This window comes from Crinia signifera, chromosome 3 (genome assembly GCF_055691185.1).
Source record: "Crinia signifera chromosome 3, ASM5569118v1, whole genome shotgun sequence".
NCBI lineage: Eukaryota > Metazoa > Chordata > Amphibia > Anura > Myobatrachidae > Crinia > Crinia signifera.
Window position 1 is genome coordinate 180,250,018 of NC_139219.1, and position 19,053 is coordinate 180,269,070.

General features: G+C 42.3%; 1 protein-coding gene across 1 annotated transcript in view; it reads left to right on the forward strand.

Annotated features, from left to right (window-relative positions):
* Window positions 1–19,053, forward strand: part of MMS22L (MMS22 like, DNA repair protein) — a 171,964-nt gene that overhangs the window by 114,357 nt on the left and 38,554 nt on the right. Inside the window, exons 14-15 of the mRNA XM_083177008.1 lie at window positions 16,584–16,768; window positions 17,350–17,500. Coding sequence (XP_083033134.1) covers window positions 16,584–16,768; window positions 17,350–17,500 — 336 coding nt within the window. The remainder of the gene's footprint in view (window positions 1–16,583; window positions 16,769–17,349; window positions 17,501–19,053) is intronic.

The following is a 19,053-nucleotide window of genomic DNA, read 5'->3' on the forward strand; positions in this document are numbered from 1 at the left end:
TGTGTTGCATGTTAGCAGTGCTGACCTACTTAGCTAGTTTAAATTTGTTTTACAGAATTATTATAATTCCATGCCTGGTACTTAAACTTTGTGATTAATGCAAGCTTCACAAAACAATTAAAGCTTAATTATACAATTTTCTGTGTTCCTGTTGCATTGTTATTATCACACAAAGCGGGATTTGGCAAATATTAAAAGAATTAGGACACTGATAACCCATTGCTTTTGCTCTTTGTTGATTGAGTGAAACAATGCAGAGGATAAATAGCACCACCATTTTATGTTTACAAGGCCAGTAGATGAAAATGATATAAAAAATGTATACTAAGTTGCGCGGGTTTTTTTCCCTAAATGAGCCCTAAAACCTCAATTTCAGTTTTGTTTGTGGATATTCTTCTGTAAATGTGAGGATGACATAAGGGGCCTACACATGGTGCAATTTCAGGATGTTTTCTAAACAATCTTTCTAGATCCCTCTACATTTCTATTTGTTGGGGCTATCGCTCAGTGACAGATTGCTCTAACTGGCCTGACAGATCGCTCAGCACACAGTGCTGACACATCGCTGTGCTGAGCGATTTTTCTGATCGATCTAGCATCGCTCAGAATGCAAAGCAAATCTCCCCGTGTGTAGGCCCCTTTTTAAGGTGCTGCTGCAGAAGGAACAAAGGTGAAAAACAAGAACCTAAAGGGGAAATCAATTAGCCCTGATAAATTACCAGGTGTGGAAAGGGGTGGTAGCCTCTGGGCTATTAATTTACAGCAGTGGTTCTCAAATCTGTCCTCAGGTCCCCACACAGTTCACGATTTCCAGGTTACCCGACAGGTTCACTCCTTACTGACGGACACATTTTAAAAGATCCACAGGTGTAGCTAATTATTTCACTTGATTCTGTTAGGAGACCTGCAAAACATGCATTGTGCGGGTTCCAGAAGACCGACTTTGATAACCTTTGAGTAAGTATTTTTTTCTCGTCCAATATACTAACCGAACAGACGTTGACACACAGAATCCAGAAACTTATCCTGGATTCTGTGTGTGTGTGTGTGTGTGTGTGTTTTGGAGCCTGCTTTTGCTATAACAAAAAAAAAACGATAACTACAGCCTGCTTACTGCCTTCGGGGCTAATTTCATGGCCCTACTGCTTCAATTATCCTGTGTTAAATTACCATGGCTAATTGAATTCCTACCCTTAACCAGTTAAGTTTAGAGAGTAACTCTCGCTCTATTTTATACGTATGAAATCTTGTGCAGCTTTCAGTATAGATATGAATTTTAGTGTTCATGTACAGGCCCAGCCGCGGCCCTACAGCTCAGCTGCGGCCCCCAACAAAGGCCCCCGGACTCATTGGAAGTGATCAGGCCCGCAGGCCCCAGCTGCTGATCTCCAGCACCAGCATTCCCCCCCCCCCTAGGGAGGAGGTATGATAAGACTATCGGGGGCAGCGGCGTAGAACTCAGCCCAGGGAGGGCCCAACTCCAGCGCCAGGCCTCACTGACGCTCTCCCCAGACGCCCCCCATCACCACCACCACCGCAAATGGCTGCCTAGGATCTGTGAACTCAGCCATATTTAACCTTGTGTCCCCTGTTTGATAACTGTACTGCCTCTGCTATATCTGCGATGTCTTTGCTCATACTGTTACCTACCTGGCTGATGCAACGACCAGTGGTGCCGCTGATGGCTGCCTATGCGCTGTGCAGCTCGGCCGTTCTGTGTTCTCTGTGTGCCAGTATACCGTCCCTGCTTAAAATGCCATCTACCTGGCTGCTGAAGCGACTAGTGGCGCCACGGATGGCTACCTAGGCGCTTTGCAGCTTGGCAAGTATGTGTTCCCTGTGTGACACTGTACTGTCCCTGCTTAGACTGTTACCTGAAACAAAAGGGAGTGGTAGATTGCGCTAAGATTATAATGATTTGAGATTAAATTAACTAAAATTAAAAATAAATAAGGGGGAGGGTGGTCATGTGTGTACAGAAAAAGGGGATTTTTAATCATACAACATTGTATATTACAATAAAAGACAGAAATCACTAAAAAAAAATTCACTAAAGAATGAAGTATAAAAAGTAACGTTCAGATTGATAGTCACCCATATGTCATCCGGAGAGCCAGTATGTGGAATTTAAGGTGGATATTAAGGAGCCACACTTTAGAGGGACAATTTGTAATCAAGGTGTTACTGGAGAGCTGATGCTCAGGTAGCGCTGAATCCTCAACCCCAAATTTTGTAGCCGGGCCTTTCGGAGGTGGCGTACCCCCAAATGTTCTTTGTTGCCATGGAGTAGGTGGGTGGGTCAGTTGGTGGAGCCTGAAACAGCGTAGATGAAAGTCCCTCTGTGGAATCTATTTGTTCCACTTTTTCCAGTGGTAGTTGGTATAGCTGGCAGTGGGTGTAAACTGGATCTGAGGTCACTGGCGCCACTGATGGCTGCCTAGGCACCTTGCTGCTCGTCAGGCATGTGTTCCCCGCATGTAATGTCTCAATGTAATGTATGTAATGCGCCCCCCCCCCCTCTTCATCCCTGCTTGATGCTGCACTGTATATCCACAAAAAAAATCCTAGTGTGCGCAAGGACACATGGCCAATAAAGTTGATTCTATTCTATAAAAATATATTGTTGCTCTTTCCTACTGCAAATGTGTTATTTGCCAAGGTCCCAGAGGAGGGCCGAAACGTCAAACTCCTGTAAGAGCGGCCATGTTGCCTGATTAAATTTGACTGACTAGCTAAGAGACTGGTGAGTCACTCCGCTTTTTAAAAATTGTATGAACAAGTTGGTTTGAAAAATAACCTTTGGCTTTGGAAGCTCACCCCAGGACTTAAACCATTATATGTGAGTGCCGGCCATATGGATAATGTGTGTGTGTGTGTGTGTGTGTGTGTGTGTGTGTGTGTGTGTGTGAGAGAATTGGAGGATTAACCTTTTGATGTATAATTGTTTTTTTATGTATGAAGCTGCAAAGCCACCTTTTTATTATGCTGCAGCAACTACCAGTGAGTTCTGGTCTCAATGTTTGGGGTTGCAGTTGGTGTGGCTCCCCTATTTGAATTTTGGACTGTACTGCAGTACCTCCTCTGCAGGAACAGAGCATCTTGTACCTCCTGGAGTGGGTCATATTATAGGATGTGACACAGTAAATGATCAGAGTACAATAAAAAGATTGGAAATGTATAACTGTCCTCTGCTGAGATTAGTTTAAATCCAAACAATTTAGGGATCAATCCCAAATTGTTTTTTTTTTTACCAATTTCACCGTAGTGTGTTAATAAGTATTTATTTAATTATCAGCAAGGTACGTCAGGGAAAAGGGCCCAACTAAAAGGAACTTACAATCTAGATGGAGGGAAAGATATACAGATGACCTGAGGTGCAGGCAAGGAGACCTGGATTCAGGAAGTGAGCGTGGCAGGCAGGGCCAATACATGAAGCGACAGATGCGGTGTGCGGCCTCAGTACTAGGATATGAAGAAGGATACCCCTTCAACAGGTAAGTTTTCGGTGCCCACATGAAGCTTTGCAAGGTGTCCAACCATGTCAGCCTTTTTCAGGTGTCGACCTAAGCCATGTTGACCTTCGGTGGTCGGCCGAATGCAAGGCGACCTGTATATTTTGCGGTGAATAATACATGAGTGGATCTGCAACTTTTAATAGAGTAGAAGGAAGAATCAGTGACCTCTTCTTGGAATTGCAGCCCAGAGTGTGTCTGACACTCAGTAGCACAGACAGGTGATTGCTGGGATTGAAAGCAATGAGTGTCAGAAATAAGCAGAGAGTAGTGATCCTGTGTTTCCTGCGCACCCTCTTGCTGCCTAGGTCAAAAACTTCCTGGTGTCTTCCCAAAAGGCACCAAAAAGACTTGAGTAGGAGGGTAGGTGGAAGTGACCTATGGCGCACTGAGTATAAATGAGTATAAGTAGGTCTTCCAATGAGGTGGAAAAATAGGTTGATCCAAAGATTAATTTATTAAGACATAGGTTGGAATGAAACAAATACAATGCACATCAAAAAACCTTCCTCACCCAGTTATGGAGGTGGAGCCAAGGATGGTGTTTAACAGAGTGCTCCAATGGGTACACCCTGTAGGCTCCACTGACTTAAGACTGGGCAAAAGCCGGACACAAATTATAACATCAAAACATCAAAGGGTAAATGCAATATTAAAAATCCTTCTCACCCAGCTGGGGAAATGGAGCCAGGATGGTAAGTTGACAGGGGGTCCAGAACAAAGAGGGCTCACCCTGTCGGCTCCACAAGCTTAGGCTGGGCAGATGGTCCTCCGTGATAGGCTGCAATCCTGTTTAGGCCAACGCGTTTCGAGTCTAGGAGACTCTTTTTCAAGGCTTCCACTGGGTGAGGAAGGTTTTTTGATGTGCATTGTATTTGTTTCATTCCAACCTATGTCTTAATAAATTAATCTTTGGATCAACCTATTTTTCCACCTCATTGGAAGACCTACTTATACTCATTTATACTCAGTGCGCCATAGGTCACTTCCACCTACCCTCCTACTCAGTGTCAGAAATAAGTAGCAATGCAGTGTTAAGGAAGCTGATCCTTCAGGATGCTACAACCCATTGTGTGAGGATGCCACATTGAACTCTGGGTGCGAGGGCAAAAAGGAATCTGACTTTGTAGTAACATTTGTAGGGTAAGCGGTTTAGAGTGTGTTGGCAGGCAAACCTTGAGAAAGCCAGCATCGGCTTAAACGTGTGTCTGGTGAAATGCAGGGGGTTACCTGTCCCCCACCCCAAACATCCCATCTGACAGCACATTTTGTTCCTTTTGCACTCAGAGGTACTGTGATTATACCCACTCACTACTGTTCTGCACTACAATTCGCTACAGGCCATCTGAGGGTACGCATCCACCATGTATGTATATAATATGTATGTATGTTTTAAATATATGTATGTAAATCTGACTTTGATACTTGCCAATGCTTCCCCAGCCATTTACCTCACATATGTTTAGGTTTGAGCTATTCTCTCCCACCCTATTTCAGTGGGGAAAAAATAACTCTAAAATCCTGCAGTGTGCTGTGATTTATATTATTATTTACATATCCCTCTGCAAAACCAACATAATGCATTTAGTAAGCAAGAATTTTTTTTTTTTATTTCTGCCTTTGTATTTTAATTTTTTACTTTTCATATTCTATTCTCTACAACTACTGTAGCTGTAAATCTTCAAGAAATAGAATGACAGCTGGGCCTCATGTATAGCTGTCGTTGCTTGCCATTTCATGTACTGTAGCCCATCAAAATAAGACTAATGAATTAAGAAAAAAAAATCCATTGATAGTGCCAGCTCAGAAGATTATGTGTAGACAGGCTGTAAGGGGAGGGGGAGGGGAGCCGGTTATTTGTGGCATGCCTGCCGCATAGATGCAGCACCATCCACAGTGGTATTGCTTTGATCCTACAGAATGAAAGGATGTGAGGATCAGCTCAGGTCTAAATGAGATTACAGCTGGTTCAACTGCTTATCTGGTCTAATGCCAACTAGTGTGGCTTTGCCGCTCCTAAGGGTTTTACTACAGAGACTGTTTATCAAGTATCATCAATTTTCTCAGCACAAGCAGGCTAATTTTTCACAGTGTGTGTTGTAGGGTTGATCTGCTGCCCCAGGATTTTCAGAGGCCTCTTGTATTCACCGTATTTCTGATGTAAATGAAAGGGTGTTATATAAAACTGAGCAATCTGACTTTGTGCTGAAGTCATTAATCCAATATAGGATCAGGCTGTAACCATACACCAGCCAACTCCTGAGTTGCATCCTATGCAACAGGTAATTTTCTTCTTTTTTTTTTTGTCCTTCGTGTCATTTTTGTAATGATGCACATATTTTTAGTCAAATGTCAACCTAGGATATTTATTAGTGAAACAATTTGTAGATACTTTCTGTATTCATACATATATTCAAATGTTTACAGTGAAATATATTTGACATTAGGATTTATTTTTTTTAGTATAGTTTTAAGGTGCACATTGCACAGCACAAAGTATGTGCGGCACAGACTTTTTGTACTAGATCTAGTACAAAAAGCACACTGCTGTATCACATTGCATGCTTTATGTACTAGATCAGTGGTTCCCAACCTTTTTTCTCTCCCGTACCCCTTGATTCGGCTTTTCATTGATGAGTACCCCCTCCTATCAATTTAAAATATAGACAGTACTTATGAGTGGAGTGGAAGTGAGCAGTATGCCTATCCTTATGCATGTCCTTCTATTAAGGAGTAACGGACAGGAATCGTGCCCTTCCGTGTCTGGCCGCTGGTTGAGTACTGTCTCCAGGTTTCCCACTTACACCTGTAGGATTAATGCCGCTGCTTCTTCCATCCGTGTCAGTGCAGGGCAGATGATCGCTGATGTCTGAGGGCAGCATTGGTAGCTCCCATTGGATTGCTGGTCAGGCAAAATCACAATGAGACGCTGAAGACAGAACCATAAGTGACACAACTTGGTTCTTCTCCATGGCAATGGGTCGTCTTCTGTCATCAAAATACTTTTTTTCATCTTCAGCCATTACCAATTTTATTTTCAAGTACCCCCAACTGGTCTGTAGAGTACCCCCAGGGGTACTAGTACCCCAGGTTGGGAACCACTGTACTAGATGCAAAGTCATTTAGTACAAAAAGCACAGAGCTCATCGCTGCGTGTATGGGCACCCTTTTAATGCTGTTATGTGGCTTTTATTTTTATAAATGTTTTTATTGAAGTAGTTTTAATGTTCTTATTGCTTATATTCTTATTTCTTTCTAATACAGCTTTCATTGCCGGGTCGGCACCAACCCGGGTCCTTCGCTTTCACATTAAACCTAGGTTACCCATTATACAGAGACTTCGGTTTCCGAATGGAAAAGCCGGGTTGCTCAACCTGGGTTATAAATTTTGGTTCTTTCACACCACACTTCAACCCTGGTTAATACATCCTCATCCTGGTAATAACCCAGGTCGAGGATGCCGTGTGAAAGGGTAATAATGAAGTCATTGTGCTTGCACTGATAACGTAATATCTGGTCCAGAGGGCTACCTGAATATTGTACATACATGCACTGTAGCATATACAGTATGCACAGCTGCTGGGATTATTGGCTGCAGGGTCATCTTATTAATATGGGCTTTGTTTGCACTGATATGAACACAAATTTAATGTCTTAAAAAGACTTGTATCATTGAATGGAAGGTAATGCTTTTGAGATCGTAATACGAAGATACTTGGTAATATCTTTGGGCCCCCACCCAGCCATAACCCTTGCTTACCAAAGCCTTAACCTTAAGTCCCCCAAATAGTGCAAATGATATGCAAGATAATGACCTTTTCCAGCACACGATCCAGTGTGTGCACAGTACAGTATATTGTTAACTATGTGCGCTCCTGTGGGTCATTAGTGATGTCCTCTGACCCATGTACCTGCATTCTTCTGGATGTGGCCCCTGACTACTGTATATTGTTTCAGTAAAATTGTTCAGTAGTTATGCACTGTATCGATTGTCTGGAAGTTCCATAGAAATCAAGGGACATGGCATTGTTTACAAAGCGCTGCAGAATATGTGTGCGCTATATAAATAACTGGAAATAAATAAATAATCAAATGTGTACTCGCGTTACGTAAGTACACATTAGATTTATTATTTATTTAAAAACGTTCCCTCTAATTTTACGAAGGCTGTGTGCGGCAAAAGATATTGCCTGTGCAACTTTTGGAAGGAAATTTAAATTTTTGTGCGTCCATATATATAACTGGAAAACGACGTTCAGCATATGTGTTAACTTTACTTCAAAATTATATTAAACATTCAGAACACAGCACACAATGTACAGTAGTTAATGGGTGAAACACACAATTGAGTTCACAAATGCAAAAAGGGACCACTGCTACTTTGTGTGCTCTGTTGTAATGTCTGTGTGCACGCTCGTCGATTTGTGTGCAAGCGCACAGCTCACGTATAGGGTTTGAAATGGATATACTAGTATTACAGTGTATATCTAGCTGAAATAAAGCAAACTATCACTAGAAAAAAATGGGCCAGATTAAAGAAAACCAAAACCTTCCTGTCGAATACATTTTCTGGAAGTTACTTTCTCTGCTCCCCACGTGTCACTCATTTTGTAGCTTTCAAAGGATAGAAACTTGACGTGTTGGGGAAGAAAATATATATATTTTTAACCATATTTTAATATTGATTAGATTCTTGTGTTTTGGGGAATTCTTTTTTTGGAGGTCTTATCTACACTAGCAAATAAGACCCTTATCCAGGACTGCTACGAGTCCTTGTCTTTTGCACATACAGGGAAGTGTGTCACACTTATCAAGGTTTTTTATCTAGTTTTTGTAATACAAGTCTTAAGAGGGTTCCCTGTTTTTGCACCTTTTTATATACAGTTTTGTCCTCCTACACTTAGGGGGGTATTCAATGTCAGGGGCACGGCTGTCGAGCAAGCTCGACAGCCGTGCCCCTGTCCTGTTCTCGCTTTGCTCGACTGGAGCTCGGCGGTCGGGATTCAATGTCCCGGCCAGCGAGCCGCGAGAAGGGAGCGTGGCCGCAAGTTGAGGACGGAAATAGACGCGCTTCGGCCGGGAGCTCGCCTATTTCCGGCTTTTCTTGGCAGAACGAGCCAGCAGGTACACTCATTACTCACTGACCCTTTTTAAAAGATCCACAGGTGGAGCTAATTGTTTCACTTGTGATTCTCTGTGAGGACATGGAAACCATGCACTGTTAAAGGGGTACTTGAGGATTGAGGTTGAGAACCACTGGTCTAAAGGGAAATATGAGTGAAACACAAGGAAAGGCACCAGTAATAGCATAGCAGTCCCACAAAGTTGCAAGTCCTGAAGGGAAGCTATATAATACATAAGTGCTTCTAGGGTTATGCATGTGGCACTCAAATTTGATAGGCTTGCCTGAAGAGGTGAGTTTTCAGGGAACGCTTGAAAGTTTGGAGGCTGGTAGGGAGTCTTATTGTGAATGGAGGGCATTCCATAGGGTTGGGGCAGCCCGATGAAAGTCCTGCAATAGTGAATGGAAGCTAGTGATATGTGCAGAAGAAAGACACAGAGCTTGTGCAGAGCGGAGTGGTTTACATAAAAAAAAAATCTTACTTTCTGATTCTCACACCCTGTTACGTTTAGCCCCATATTGGAAACTCCTGATTCACTAATTTTGCCCCCAAAATGATCAGAATTGAAGTCAGGGAGTTATTTAACATGTAACATTGCCGATCTGTGGATTGAGGAATTGTGGGTATATGGCCTTTTTCCATTATTCATGTGCTTTAACTGTCTAAAACACATTACACAGTCATAGCCATTATATCTACTGTATGTGAGATGTAGAGCACAGATGAACTAGTACAGGTTGAGTATCCCGTATCCGCATATCTATTATCCGAATTATTCAAAAAAAAAGTGTGTTTTTTTTTGGAATAGTTTGATTTTATTTATTTCTAACACCCCCAACCCCCCGACCCTTTTTTATACTTAGTCCTCCGGCGTCCATGGCAGACCTTCAGCTTCATCTCCGGCATCCCCAGCGGTCCCAGGAGTGCATTGCGTGAGTTCCCAGGCGCGCCGGTGACGTCACCTGGGAACTCGCGCAATGCACTCCTGGAGACCCACCAGGGGACAGGTAAGTATGTAAAAAAATAATTATTGAAAAAAACGGAAAAATCCCTTATCCAGAATGCTCATGGTCCCGAGCATTTCGGATAAGGGATACTCAACCTGTACAGCTACATGGCACATATAATCTTCCTTGTTACGTTAACATGAGCTATACCGATATCATCACTGGGACTTACTGGTGACCGGTACTCTACCAGCATTTTTTACATATAACAGTCAAACATACATTGACCTCATTCAACAGGTAATTCCTGTGATGTCACATCCTGGTGACACTGACCCGAATTCCTGGAAGGCAACTAGGAGAGTTGAAGCGAGTTCTAATTAGTCTATTTAAAAGTAGGTAGCTTGTATGCTAACATTCTACCAAGTGTAAATAAAACTTATACATTGGAGAGAAAGAATACAAACCTTTTTTTCTTAATGTGAAATGTAATCTGGATCATCCAGAATAAATATACCATAACTGTCCAGTTTATTTAATAATAATTTTATTTACAGTATATAGCGCTCTTTCTCCAATAGGACTCAAGGCGCTTAACGGATAGAATGAATGTAATACAGTACAGAAAAGCTTTTCATAAACAATACTTAAGGGACTGAACGAAACGCTTGAGTAAATAGGAAAGTCTTGAGTCTGTTTTTGAAGCATTCTAGAGTGGTGGTCTCTCGAACTGTGCGGGAAAGTGAGTTCCATAAAGTCGGAGCTGAATGGCTAAAAGCTCGACCCCCAGATGAATTACGGGAGATCCTAGGTACTGCTAAAAGTCTTTCATCTACAGACCGCAGTAATCGGGTGGGACAGTATGGAATCAGAAGCTGCTTCAGGTACCTTGAGCCTTGGTCATGTAGGGCTTTGAAACTCTGTAGATTGATCTTGAAAATTATTCGCCATTTTATTGGCAGCCAGTGAAGGGAGTAGAGAATGGGAGTAATGTGGCTAGAACGGGGCTGTTTAGTTAACAGCCTGGCAGCTGTGTTTTGTACCAGCTGTAATCGGTGCAGTTCTTTTGCTGGTAGACCAAGGTAAAGGGCATTGCAGTAATCTAAACGAGATGATACAAATGCATGTATGACTTGGCAGATCTTCAGATGGGATTAAGTGTTTGATTCTGGCTATGTTCCTCAGATGAAAGAATGAGGATTTGATTGTTGCTGATATCTGATGTTTAAGTGTCAATCCACCATCTAGTACCACGCCAAGATTCTGCACATGATCAGGTTTTGTAATTCTGTACTCCCCAAGTGTCAGTCCAGTTGGGTGGCTGTGCTGCAGTCTTGTCCTTTGATGTTGAGGTCCAATCATAAGGACCTCTGTTTTATCAGGATTCAGTCTCAGCCAACTGGCACTCATCCATTCCTGGAGCTCAGCTAGACAGCCATTTAGGGTTTCTACTGGGTTTTCAGTGCCTGGAGCAAAGGACAAGTACAGCTGTGTGTTATCTGCATAGAAGTGGTAGACAAGGCTATGGCGCCTAATTTTTTCACCCAGTGGCAGCATGTACACTGCAAAAAGCATGGGGGATAATATAGAACCTTGTGGGACACTGCATGGCAATGGCACGGATGAAGATGAGTATACTCCAGATGAAACTCTGTGACCTGTCAGCCAGAAATGATTTAAACCAGCTTAGTACTGTGCCGTCCAGTCCACAGAATTTTTTTAGGCGCTCAATCAGAAGCCCGTGGTCCACAGTATCAAATGCTGCAGAGAGATCCAGAAGGATTAAGATTGAACAGTCACCTCTGTGTCTCTTGTCATCAGAAGATCGTTTAGCACATACCTGTATACAGGGCTGTTTCAGTGCTATGTCTTCTCCTGAATCCTGATTGGAATGGATCATACATATCATGAGATATCAGGTGGGTTTCTAGTTGATTTGCAACCACTTTCTCAATGACTTTTCCTAGAAAAGGAAGGTTCGATACCGGTCTGTAGTTGGTCATGCAGTCAGGATCTAAATTTTTTTTTTTAATAAGAAGTGGTCTAACAGTTGCTTCCTTTAGAGGTTGAGGAAAAATTCCTGTCTGCAAAGAGCACTGAACAATTTTTGTAAAGGCAAGGCCGATTATATCCATGCACCCTATTAGGAGCTTGGTTGGGGCAGGGTCCAGATCACAGGTAGTGGGACGCAAAATCTGGACAATTTCAGCAATGTTATTTACATCCATTGGGTCAAAGCTGGTCCATGAGGATAGGTGGCTTACATTGTCAGGCTTGATAGTTTGGCATTCATCTGACGGAACTGTGGAGATTCCAGTCCTGATGGCGGATATTTTATCTGAGAAGAATTTTGCAAACTCGTTACATCTTGCCTGGGAGAGTGTTTAATGAGGTTGCAGGCATTCTGGCTTGCAAAGCATTTCCACTGTGCGGAAAAGTTGAGCAGGCCTATTGTTTGCTGCCATGATCTCAGTTGACACAAACTCTTACTTCTTATGGGTTATTGTTGATTGATATTTCTCAATATGCTTTGTTAGTTTTATTTTGTCCTCCAAAAGGTTAGTCTTCCTCCATTCTTCCTCCAATTCTACGCCCCCTTTTCTTGAGCTCCTTAAGACTGCTGTCAAACCAGGGAGCTTGACAATGTGGTTTGAGACGTTGTACACGCACTGGGGCTATAATATCAATTGCAGCCGTTATATCCCTATTATAGTTATGGACTAGGAAACAGGGATCTTCACAAGCTCCCAGTAATGCAGAGAGATCCAGATTTGCTGCAAGAGCCTGTGGAGTCATACCTCTTCTTGGACGATACCTGGTCAGCTCCATTGGCACAGATCTATTTTGAGGGGTTGCAATTGAGAACCAAAGGGAGTGGTGGTCTGACCACGTGACTGGGTTTATTTTTAGTGACTTGTAATCCAATCTGAAAGACCAGATCTAGCGTGTGACCACTTTTATGTGTGGCAGAAGCAGGGCTGTGGAGTCGGTAGATAAATGGTCCGACCCCGACTCCTCATACGGCTGACCCCGACTCCGACTCCTCTGTATTAATATGCAAATGTATTTGATACATTCCTTGAAGGAAAGAAAGGCAACATACATATTATTACTACAGAAACTAGAGGCTGGGAAGCCAACAGTCTACAGTATTGAACGGTTTAAGCAAAGGACAAACACAATGTTTGTCCGCTGGTTTGCTTGTTTGTCACCGTTCAATTCACGGACACAAGGAACAATTTCTTTACCGAATCGTTACTGGCGACAAAAAATGGTGCCTGTACATCAATATGAACCAGCGTAAGGAATGGCTTAGCCAAGGTAAACAAACGACCCCGCGCATGAAACAAGATCTTCATCCGCGTAAAAAGATGTTGTGCGTATGGTGGGAGAGCTTGGTTGAATGAATTTTTCGAGGTATTGAAAACCTTTATTGAACGTTTGAAATAAGTTGTAAACTACAAGGGAGAATACATTTATAAGTATGGTGCTCCGAATTGTGCGTTGCGTGCCATATAGTGAAGCACATGAAAAGCATGCTTTTTCATGGTCACTTAACGTGTTCGTTTTGCGGTTATGTGAGGCACTGCATGCATTGGTCTTTATTCTTACAGTAGAGAAGTCATTAATTATAATTGTCGGAGTTGGAGTCGGTGCATTGTTTGCCGACTCCGACCCCAGGTACTCGGAATTTGCTTCGACTCCGACTCCACAGCCCTGGGCAGAAGGAACGATTTGTGTGAAGCCCATGACATTCATTGTGCACAGAAGGTCTTGGTCAAGGTGTGAGAGCTCGTCATCAACCCATGCATTGAAGTCCCCGAGAATGAGCCATCTTTGGTGCTCCAGAACTAGACCAGCAACAGTGTCTGCAAGTTCTTGTAGAAATAACTTTCCATCTCGGGGTGGGGGGGGGGGGGGGGGGGCATTTTCGTCTAGCCAAGTCTCTAGCTAGATCTGCAGCTTCAATAAGGTCAGCAATTGTAGCAGTCTTGTATCTGATAGATCTGGCATTACAAAGGACAGACCTGATTGGGCATACCAGAAAGCCTGCCGTTTTCTTTGTTAAGCGCTGGGGCTCTGGGTATGGGAGTCACAAAGCGAGGATTGACCGTTCTGTCCTTCCAATTACAGGGCCGTCTGTTGGGTACCACTTCTATTTGTTTTCTCTTTGGAACTGGGGGTGCGCAGGTGAGTAAGGGACCTCGGAGGTTAGAGGGAGAAAAACGTTTCCGGCCTGCTCGCTTCCCACGCCTGTGCCTGTGTTTTTTTTTCTTTTTTTAAATGCCAAGGTCTTGGAGAAAAGAAGCCTGTGCTGGTGTAATAGGAACTGCAGCACATTGTGGGCGGAGTGAAATAATGAAGCTGGAGGTATACTTATACATTGGTTCATTAATGATGGGCTTACTATAAGTATGGAATGCATTTGATGGTGAAAGAGCGAGAGAAAGCAGTTTATGGTGTTTTTTTGGTACTCTTTACCTAGCACGGCGCCCATCGCGGGCATTGAATGCACTAAAAAATCGGGTGCGACGCGATGCCTGCGATTTCCCATAGGGAACAATGTTAAATTTCTCAATTGACCCAATTTTACTGTTCAATGCCTCAATTGACACGATTTTTCCATAGGAAACAATGTTAAATGGCCCACAGAGGCCAAATAGCCACCCTGAAGTGTGAAATGGCCCCCACAATTGTTAACGCCACCCCACGATCAACGTGAACTATCCACGTCGGCGTGGAGTTGAGAATAGAATAGTGTGGCGAGCGAGAAGCGTGGCGAGCGCACGCGTCTACCTGTGAAGCCCGCGAAGGGACGCGTTTACCTGTGAAGGTATCCGCGTCCCCTCGCGGGGCTCGCCACGCTTCGGGCTCGGTGGCTCGCTACGCTCGCCACATTATTCTATTCTCAACTCCACGCCGACGTGGATAGTGGGGGTATGAAAAGGTCGTAGGACGCGTACCGCCGCCCCTCGCGGGCTCGCTGCGCTCGCCACGCTTCGGGTTCACGTTGATCGTGGGGTGGCGTTAACAATTGTGGGGGCCATTTCACACTTCAGGGTGGCTATTTGGCCTCTGTGGGCCATTTAACATTGTTTCCTATGGAAAAATCGTGTCAATTGAGGCATTGAACAGTAAAATCGGGTCAATTGAGAAATTTAACATTGTTCCCTATGGGAAATCGCGGGCATCGCGTCGGTCGCGTCGCACCCGATTTTTAGTGCATTCAATGGCCGCGATGCCTGCGATTTTTTTGCCTGCGATGCCCACGATCAAAATCGTGGGCGCCGTGCTAGGTAAAGAGTACCGTTTTTTTCAGTTCAGTGTGTGTAATCCAGAGATTATTAAAGATTGTGGTTCTTAAAAATTGTGGTTAAAGTTGTGCATGAGACTCCATGATCAAATTACTGGGAACTTTGAGTACTACAGTAAATGACTGTTTTTGTTGCTCTTATAGGTCGAAATTCACCTAATCTGAAATGAAAAAAGAAAAGTATCAATGTGTTACACTAGTAGATGGTGCAGTGTCCTAGTCTGATATTGCTTCTCTATCACAAGCACTTTACGTTGTGCTTTTATTGGCTAGATATGTTGGGTGTGACTTTTCAGGGATGGTCATAGAATTAAATAAAGGAACGTTAATAATTTAAATGTATGTACAGAATTGGGTTGACCAAAACATAAATGGAAACCGCAATGACAGTGCGTTCCTGCAGATTGTTTTTAATAAGCGTGTTATTTAGTTCATCAGCCTACCGCAGTAATGCTTTGAATCTGGCTCTGCCAGACAAATTTGTTAATGCCTTTTTCCCCCTCCCCCTTTTCAGGGAACATTGATTCCCTGCAGACATATCTCTATTAAACCTCTAGAAAGTCACAACTTCCAAATTAGATTAAGTAGCGAGAACGGTACTAGAGGAATCAAAGAAAATTGAGTGTATTATTGAATTCATGCCACATTGTCTGCAGAAGTGAGATGCTTTGTATGGCTGCAACGTTTGTCCTTACTAAACTAACAAAGATGTGGACGCAGTCATGTAATATCATTTTCTAAAACCTCATTAGAAAATCTTATGCCTTACCTGCTGAAGGGTTGCAAGGGTTGTTTGTTACTGTACTTCCTAAGAATTTAGCAAGTTACATATTTATATATATATTTATTTATTTTTATGCTTGGTGTATGTTTTTTTTTTTCTGTTTGCTTCCTATGCATTTTAGTTTATTTAATTGCTTGTTTTCTATGTTCAAATTAATAAGCAGAAAAAGCTTTTAAAAAAATATTTGGTTGAAAATGCACTTCTAGTTCGAGACATTCTGTTCTTTACCCACAGTGTTTGTTTTTGTTTGTTGGGAAGGTGGAGGATAGGATATTCTATTTTTTTCCCTTCGTATATATAGTTTTTGGTGCTGAGAAGGTGGGTGGAGGGAGTTTGATGCTAGTAATGTTCTTTGCATAGGTATAAAGGAATGTTATTTTACTGCCAATATGCATTAAAGCATCGCTTGCATATACTTTTACCTGTATCCATTTCACTCCTGTTCAGATATTAATTACACATTATCTCTCCATCTTCTATACTCTGGAACAATTTGTTGCATTATGTTTTTTCCCCCTGAGCTAAAGAAAAAAAAAGATCTTTTTCTTTGCATACATACAGTACTAGGCATTAGAATATTATTTTGAGCTAATTGCTCATAATTATATGGTTAGTGCACCTGATTTGTGGTCTTTTTTTTTTTAATTATTATTTTAATTTTTTAATTTGTGATGTTCTTAAAGGAACCATCAATAGTGAACCATTTGTAAATCATGGCTAGTTTTAAATAATATAGGTTAGAATTGTTTACTAACATTACATTATATACAGTATGCTAAAAGTAACCACATCATAATGCATTTCATACAGTTAAGTAAGGAAATAGTAAGTTTCTTACGGATAATGTAAGAACAATTTTTTATGGGTTTTTTTTTTTTTTTTTACTCTGATCTTTTCTCTTAGAAACACCCACAACCGAGCAGCCCAAGGACATGGCAATGCTGGCCTTTATGCCCAATCCTCCCTGTCCGTAGCAAAAGAGCGCCATCTAGCTGTCGCCAGTGCTCTCTGGAGAAATTTCTTCCCTTTCCTAAAGAATTTAAGACTTTCACAGACTCCTCCTTCCCAGCTCGCTGACACCGCAGCAGGTTTGTGCACTATTGTTTTATTTTATATCCTGATGTCCAACCAACCCCTTATATTGTCCTTCCTTATTTTCTAAACATTTTATAACGATGTGTCCTTTTTATATCTGCAGCGCACTGCAGCATGTATGCTTTGAAGGGGCCCACCGGTGTGAGAGTTCATGGCATTCGCACCTATTATCCCATAGGATTGCAAGGTGCGAATGCCATGAACTCTCCAGCCAGCGGGCCCCTTTTTCAAGGCATACATGCTGCAGAGTGCTGCAAAGATATAAAAGGACACATCTGTATATGTTTTAAGACAGTCTTTGCACCGATAAACTGCAAATCTAATTTCACGCTATCATCTATGTATGTCTAGTGTCTTTGAGTCTCCAGAACACTAACATCTGCTGGCAGAGAGTGAAACTACATCTTTCTCACACATGCACAACAGAAGGTAGCAGACTAGCTTTTAAAGCTTTTGCTTCGAGCAGGCTTACTAGTTATTCTATATATAGGGTTTATGTTGCATCTTATACTCCATAATGTCTGGTTTATGTTGCATCTTATACTCCATAATGTTTTTTTTTTTTCCCCTTCAGGCTTCACACTTTTAGCTTTAGACATGCCCAGCAGTGCTCCCTCTGAACTTCAGCCACAACCATTTGTGTCAATGATGCAGCTCTTTGGATGGGATGACATGGTCACGCCCCAGCTAGTTTCCCGCTATCTGAGTCATTTAATTCCAAATAGGTGAGATCTCATACTTTTGAACTGGAAAACCTTTGGTTGTCAAAGTCACAATGCCAACATAATTTGTAATTATGCAACCAAGTTTCTTTAAAATAAAAAGGAAACATGTAAATATAACAAAAAACAAAACCTCACAAAATGTCCTATACAGGTTGAGTAACACTTATCGAAATGCATTCAGAGCATTTCGGATAGGGTATTATTCCGGATTTCGGAATATCTTTTGTTTTTTCATACTCACCCGGTCCTCTGGTGTCACCATGCATCCATCTTTTGAGGCATCCCTCGTCCCAACGATGCATTGCTTGGGTGCGAGCAATGGGATTTAAAAAATGGGATATTCCGAAAACCTACGGTGTTTAGAATACAGTATTTCAGTTGTTGGATATCTGGTATCTAGATAAAGGATACCGACCTGTAATCTATTAATGGAGGAAGCTGACACAAGATCATTGCTGCAGTAGCTGATTTGGCTTTTAGAAAAACTAATAAAAAGTATAAGAAGGAAAAAAAAATATTTTTTAACATGCTTTTTTTTGTGTGAGGTCAGAGAGAAAGCCATATCAATGTTTATTGGGGTCATTTAAAACTCCATGTTGGGCTTGTCCAACAACTTAGAATTTCTTATACCTCAGACTGAACAATTACATCATATGAAACCTTACTATAACATACAAAAATCTGTTTCTTATAGGCCATATTCTATACGGCACATCTGATAAAGCTTGTGTCACTGATTTTAAACTGGCATCGATACATATCAAAAACATGGAAATTGAAGGATTTTGTATTGTGGTCTTTAATACTTACATGAATCTATAAAGCACATGAAATGCTCACACGATCTGGGTCATGTCTATTCTTACATACTGTCTTTAGTCGGGGGGAGTAATTCAGGCTCTGTACATGTAAACAGCCCCAATATGATATACTGTATATACTCGAGTATAAGTCGACCCGAATATAAGCCGAGGCACCTAATTTTGCCACAAAAATTGGGAAAACTTATTGACTCTAGTATAAGCCTAGGGTTGAAAATGCACAGGGTCTAGGGCAGGCATTCCCAACCACGGTCCTCAAGGCACACCAACAGTGCAGGTTTTGTAGATATCCAGGCTTCAGCACAGATGGTTTAATCAGAATCCCTCATATACTAATTAAGTCACCTGTGCTCAAGCCTGGATATCTACAAAACCTGCACTGTTGGTGTGCCTTGAGGACCGTGGTTGGGAATGCCTGGTCTAGGGGCACACTGAGACACACTGTACAGGGTCTAGGGGCACACTGACACACACACACGCTGTACAGGGTCTAGGGGCACACTGACACACACACACACACTGAGGGTAGGTTTAAGTTGTGGGACCCATGGTAGAGGGGTTAATAGTACAGGGTCTAGGGGCACACTGACACACACACACTGTACAGGGTCTAGGGGCACACTGACACACACACACACACTGAGGGGAGGTTTAAGTTGTGGGACCCATGGTAGAGGGGTTAACAGTGAGGATAAAGTGATTGATCCAAAGATGGCTGCTGTTACTGTGAAG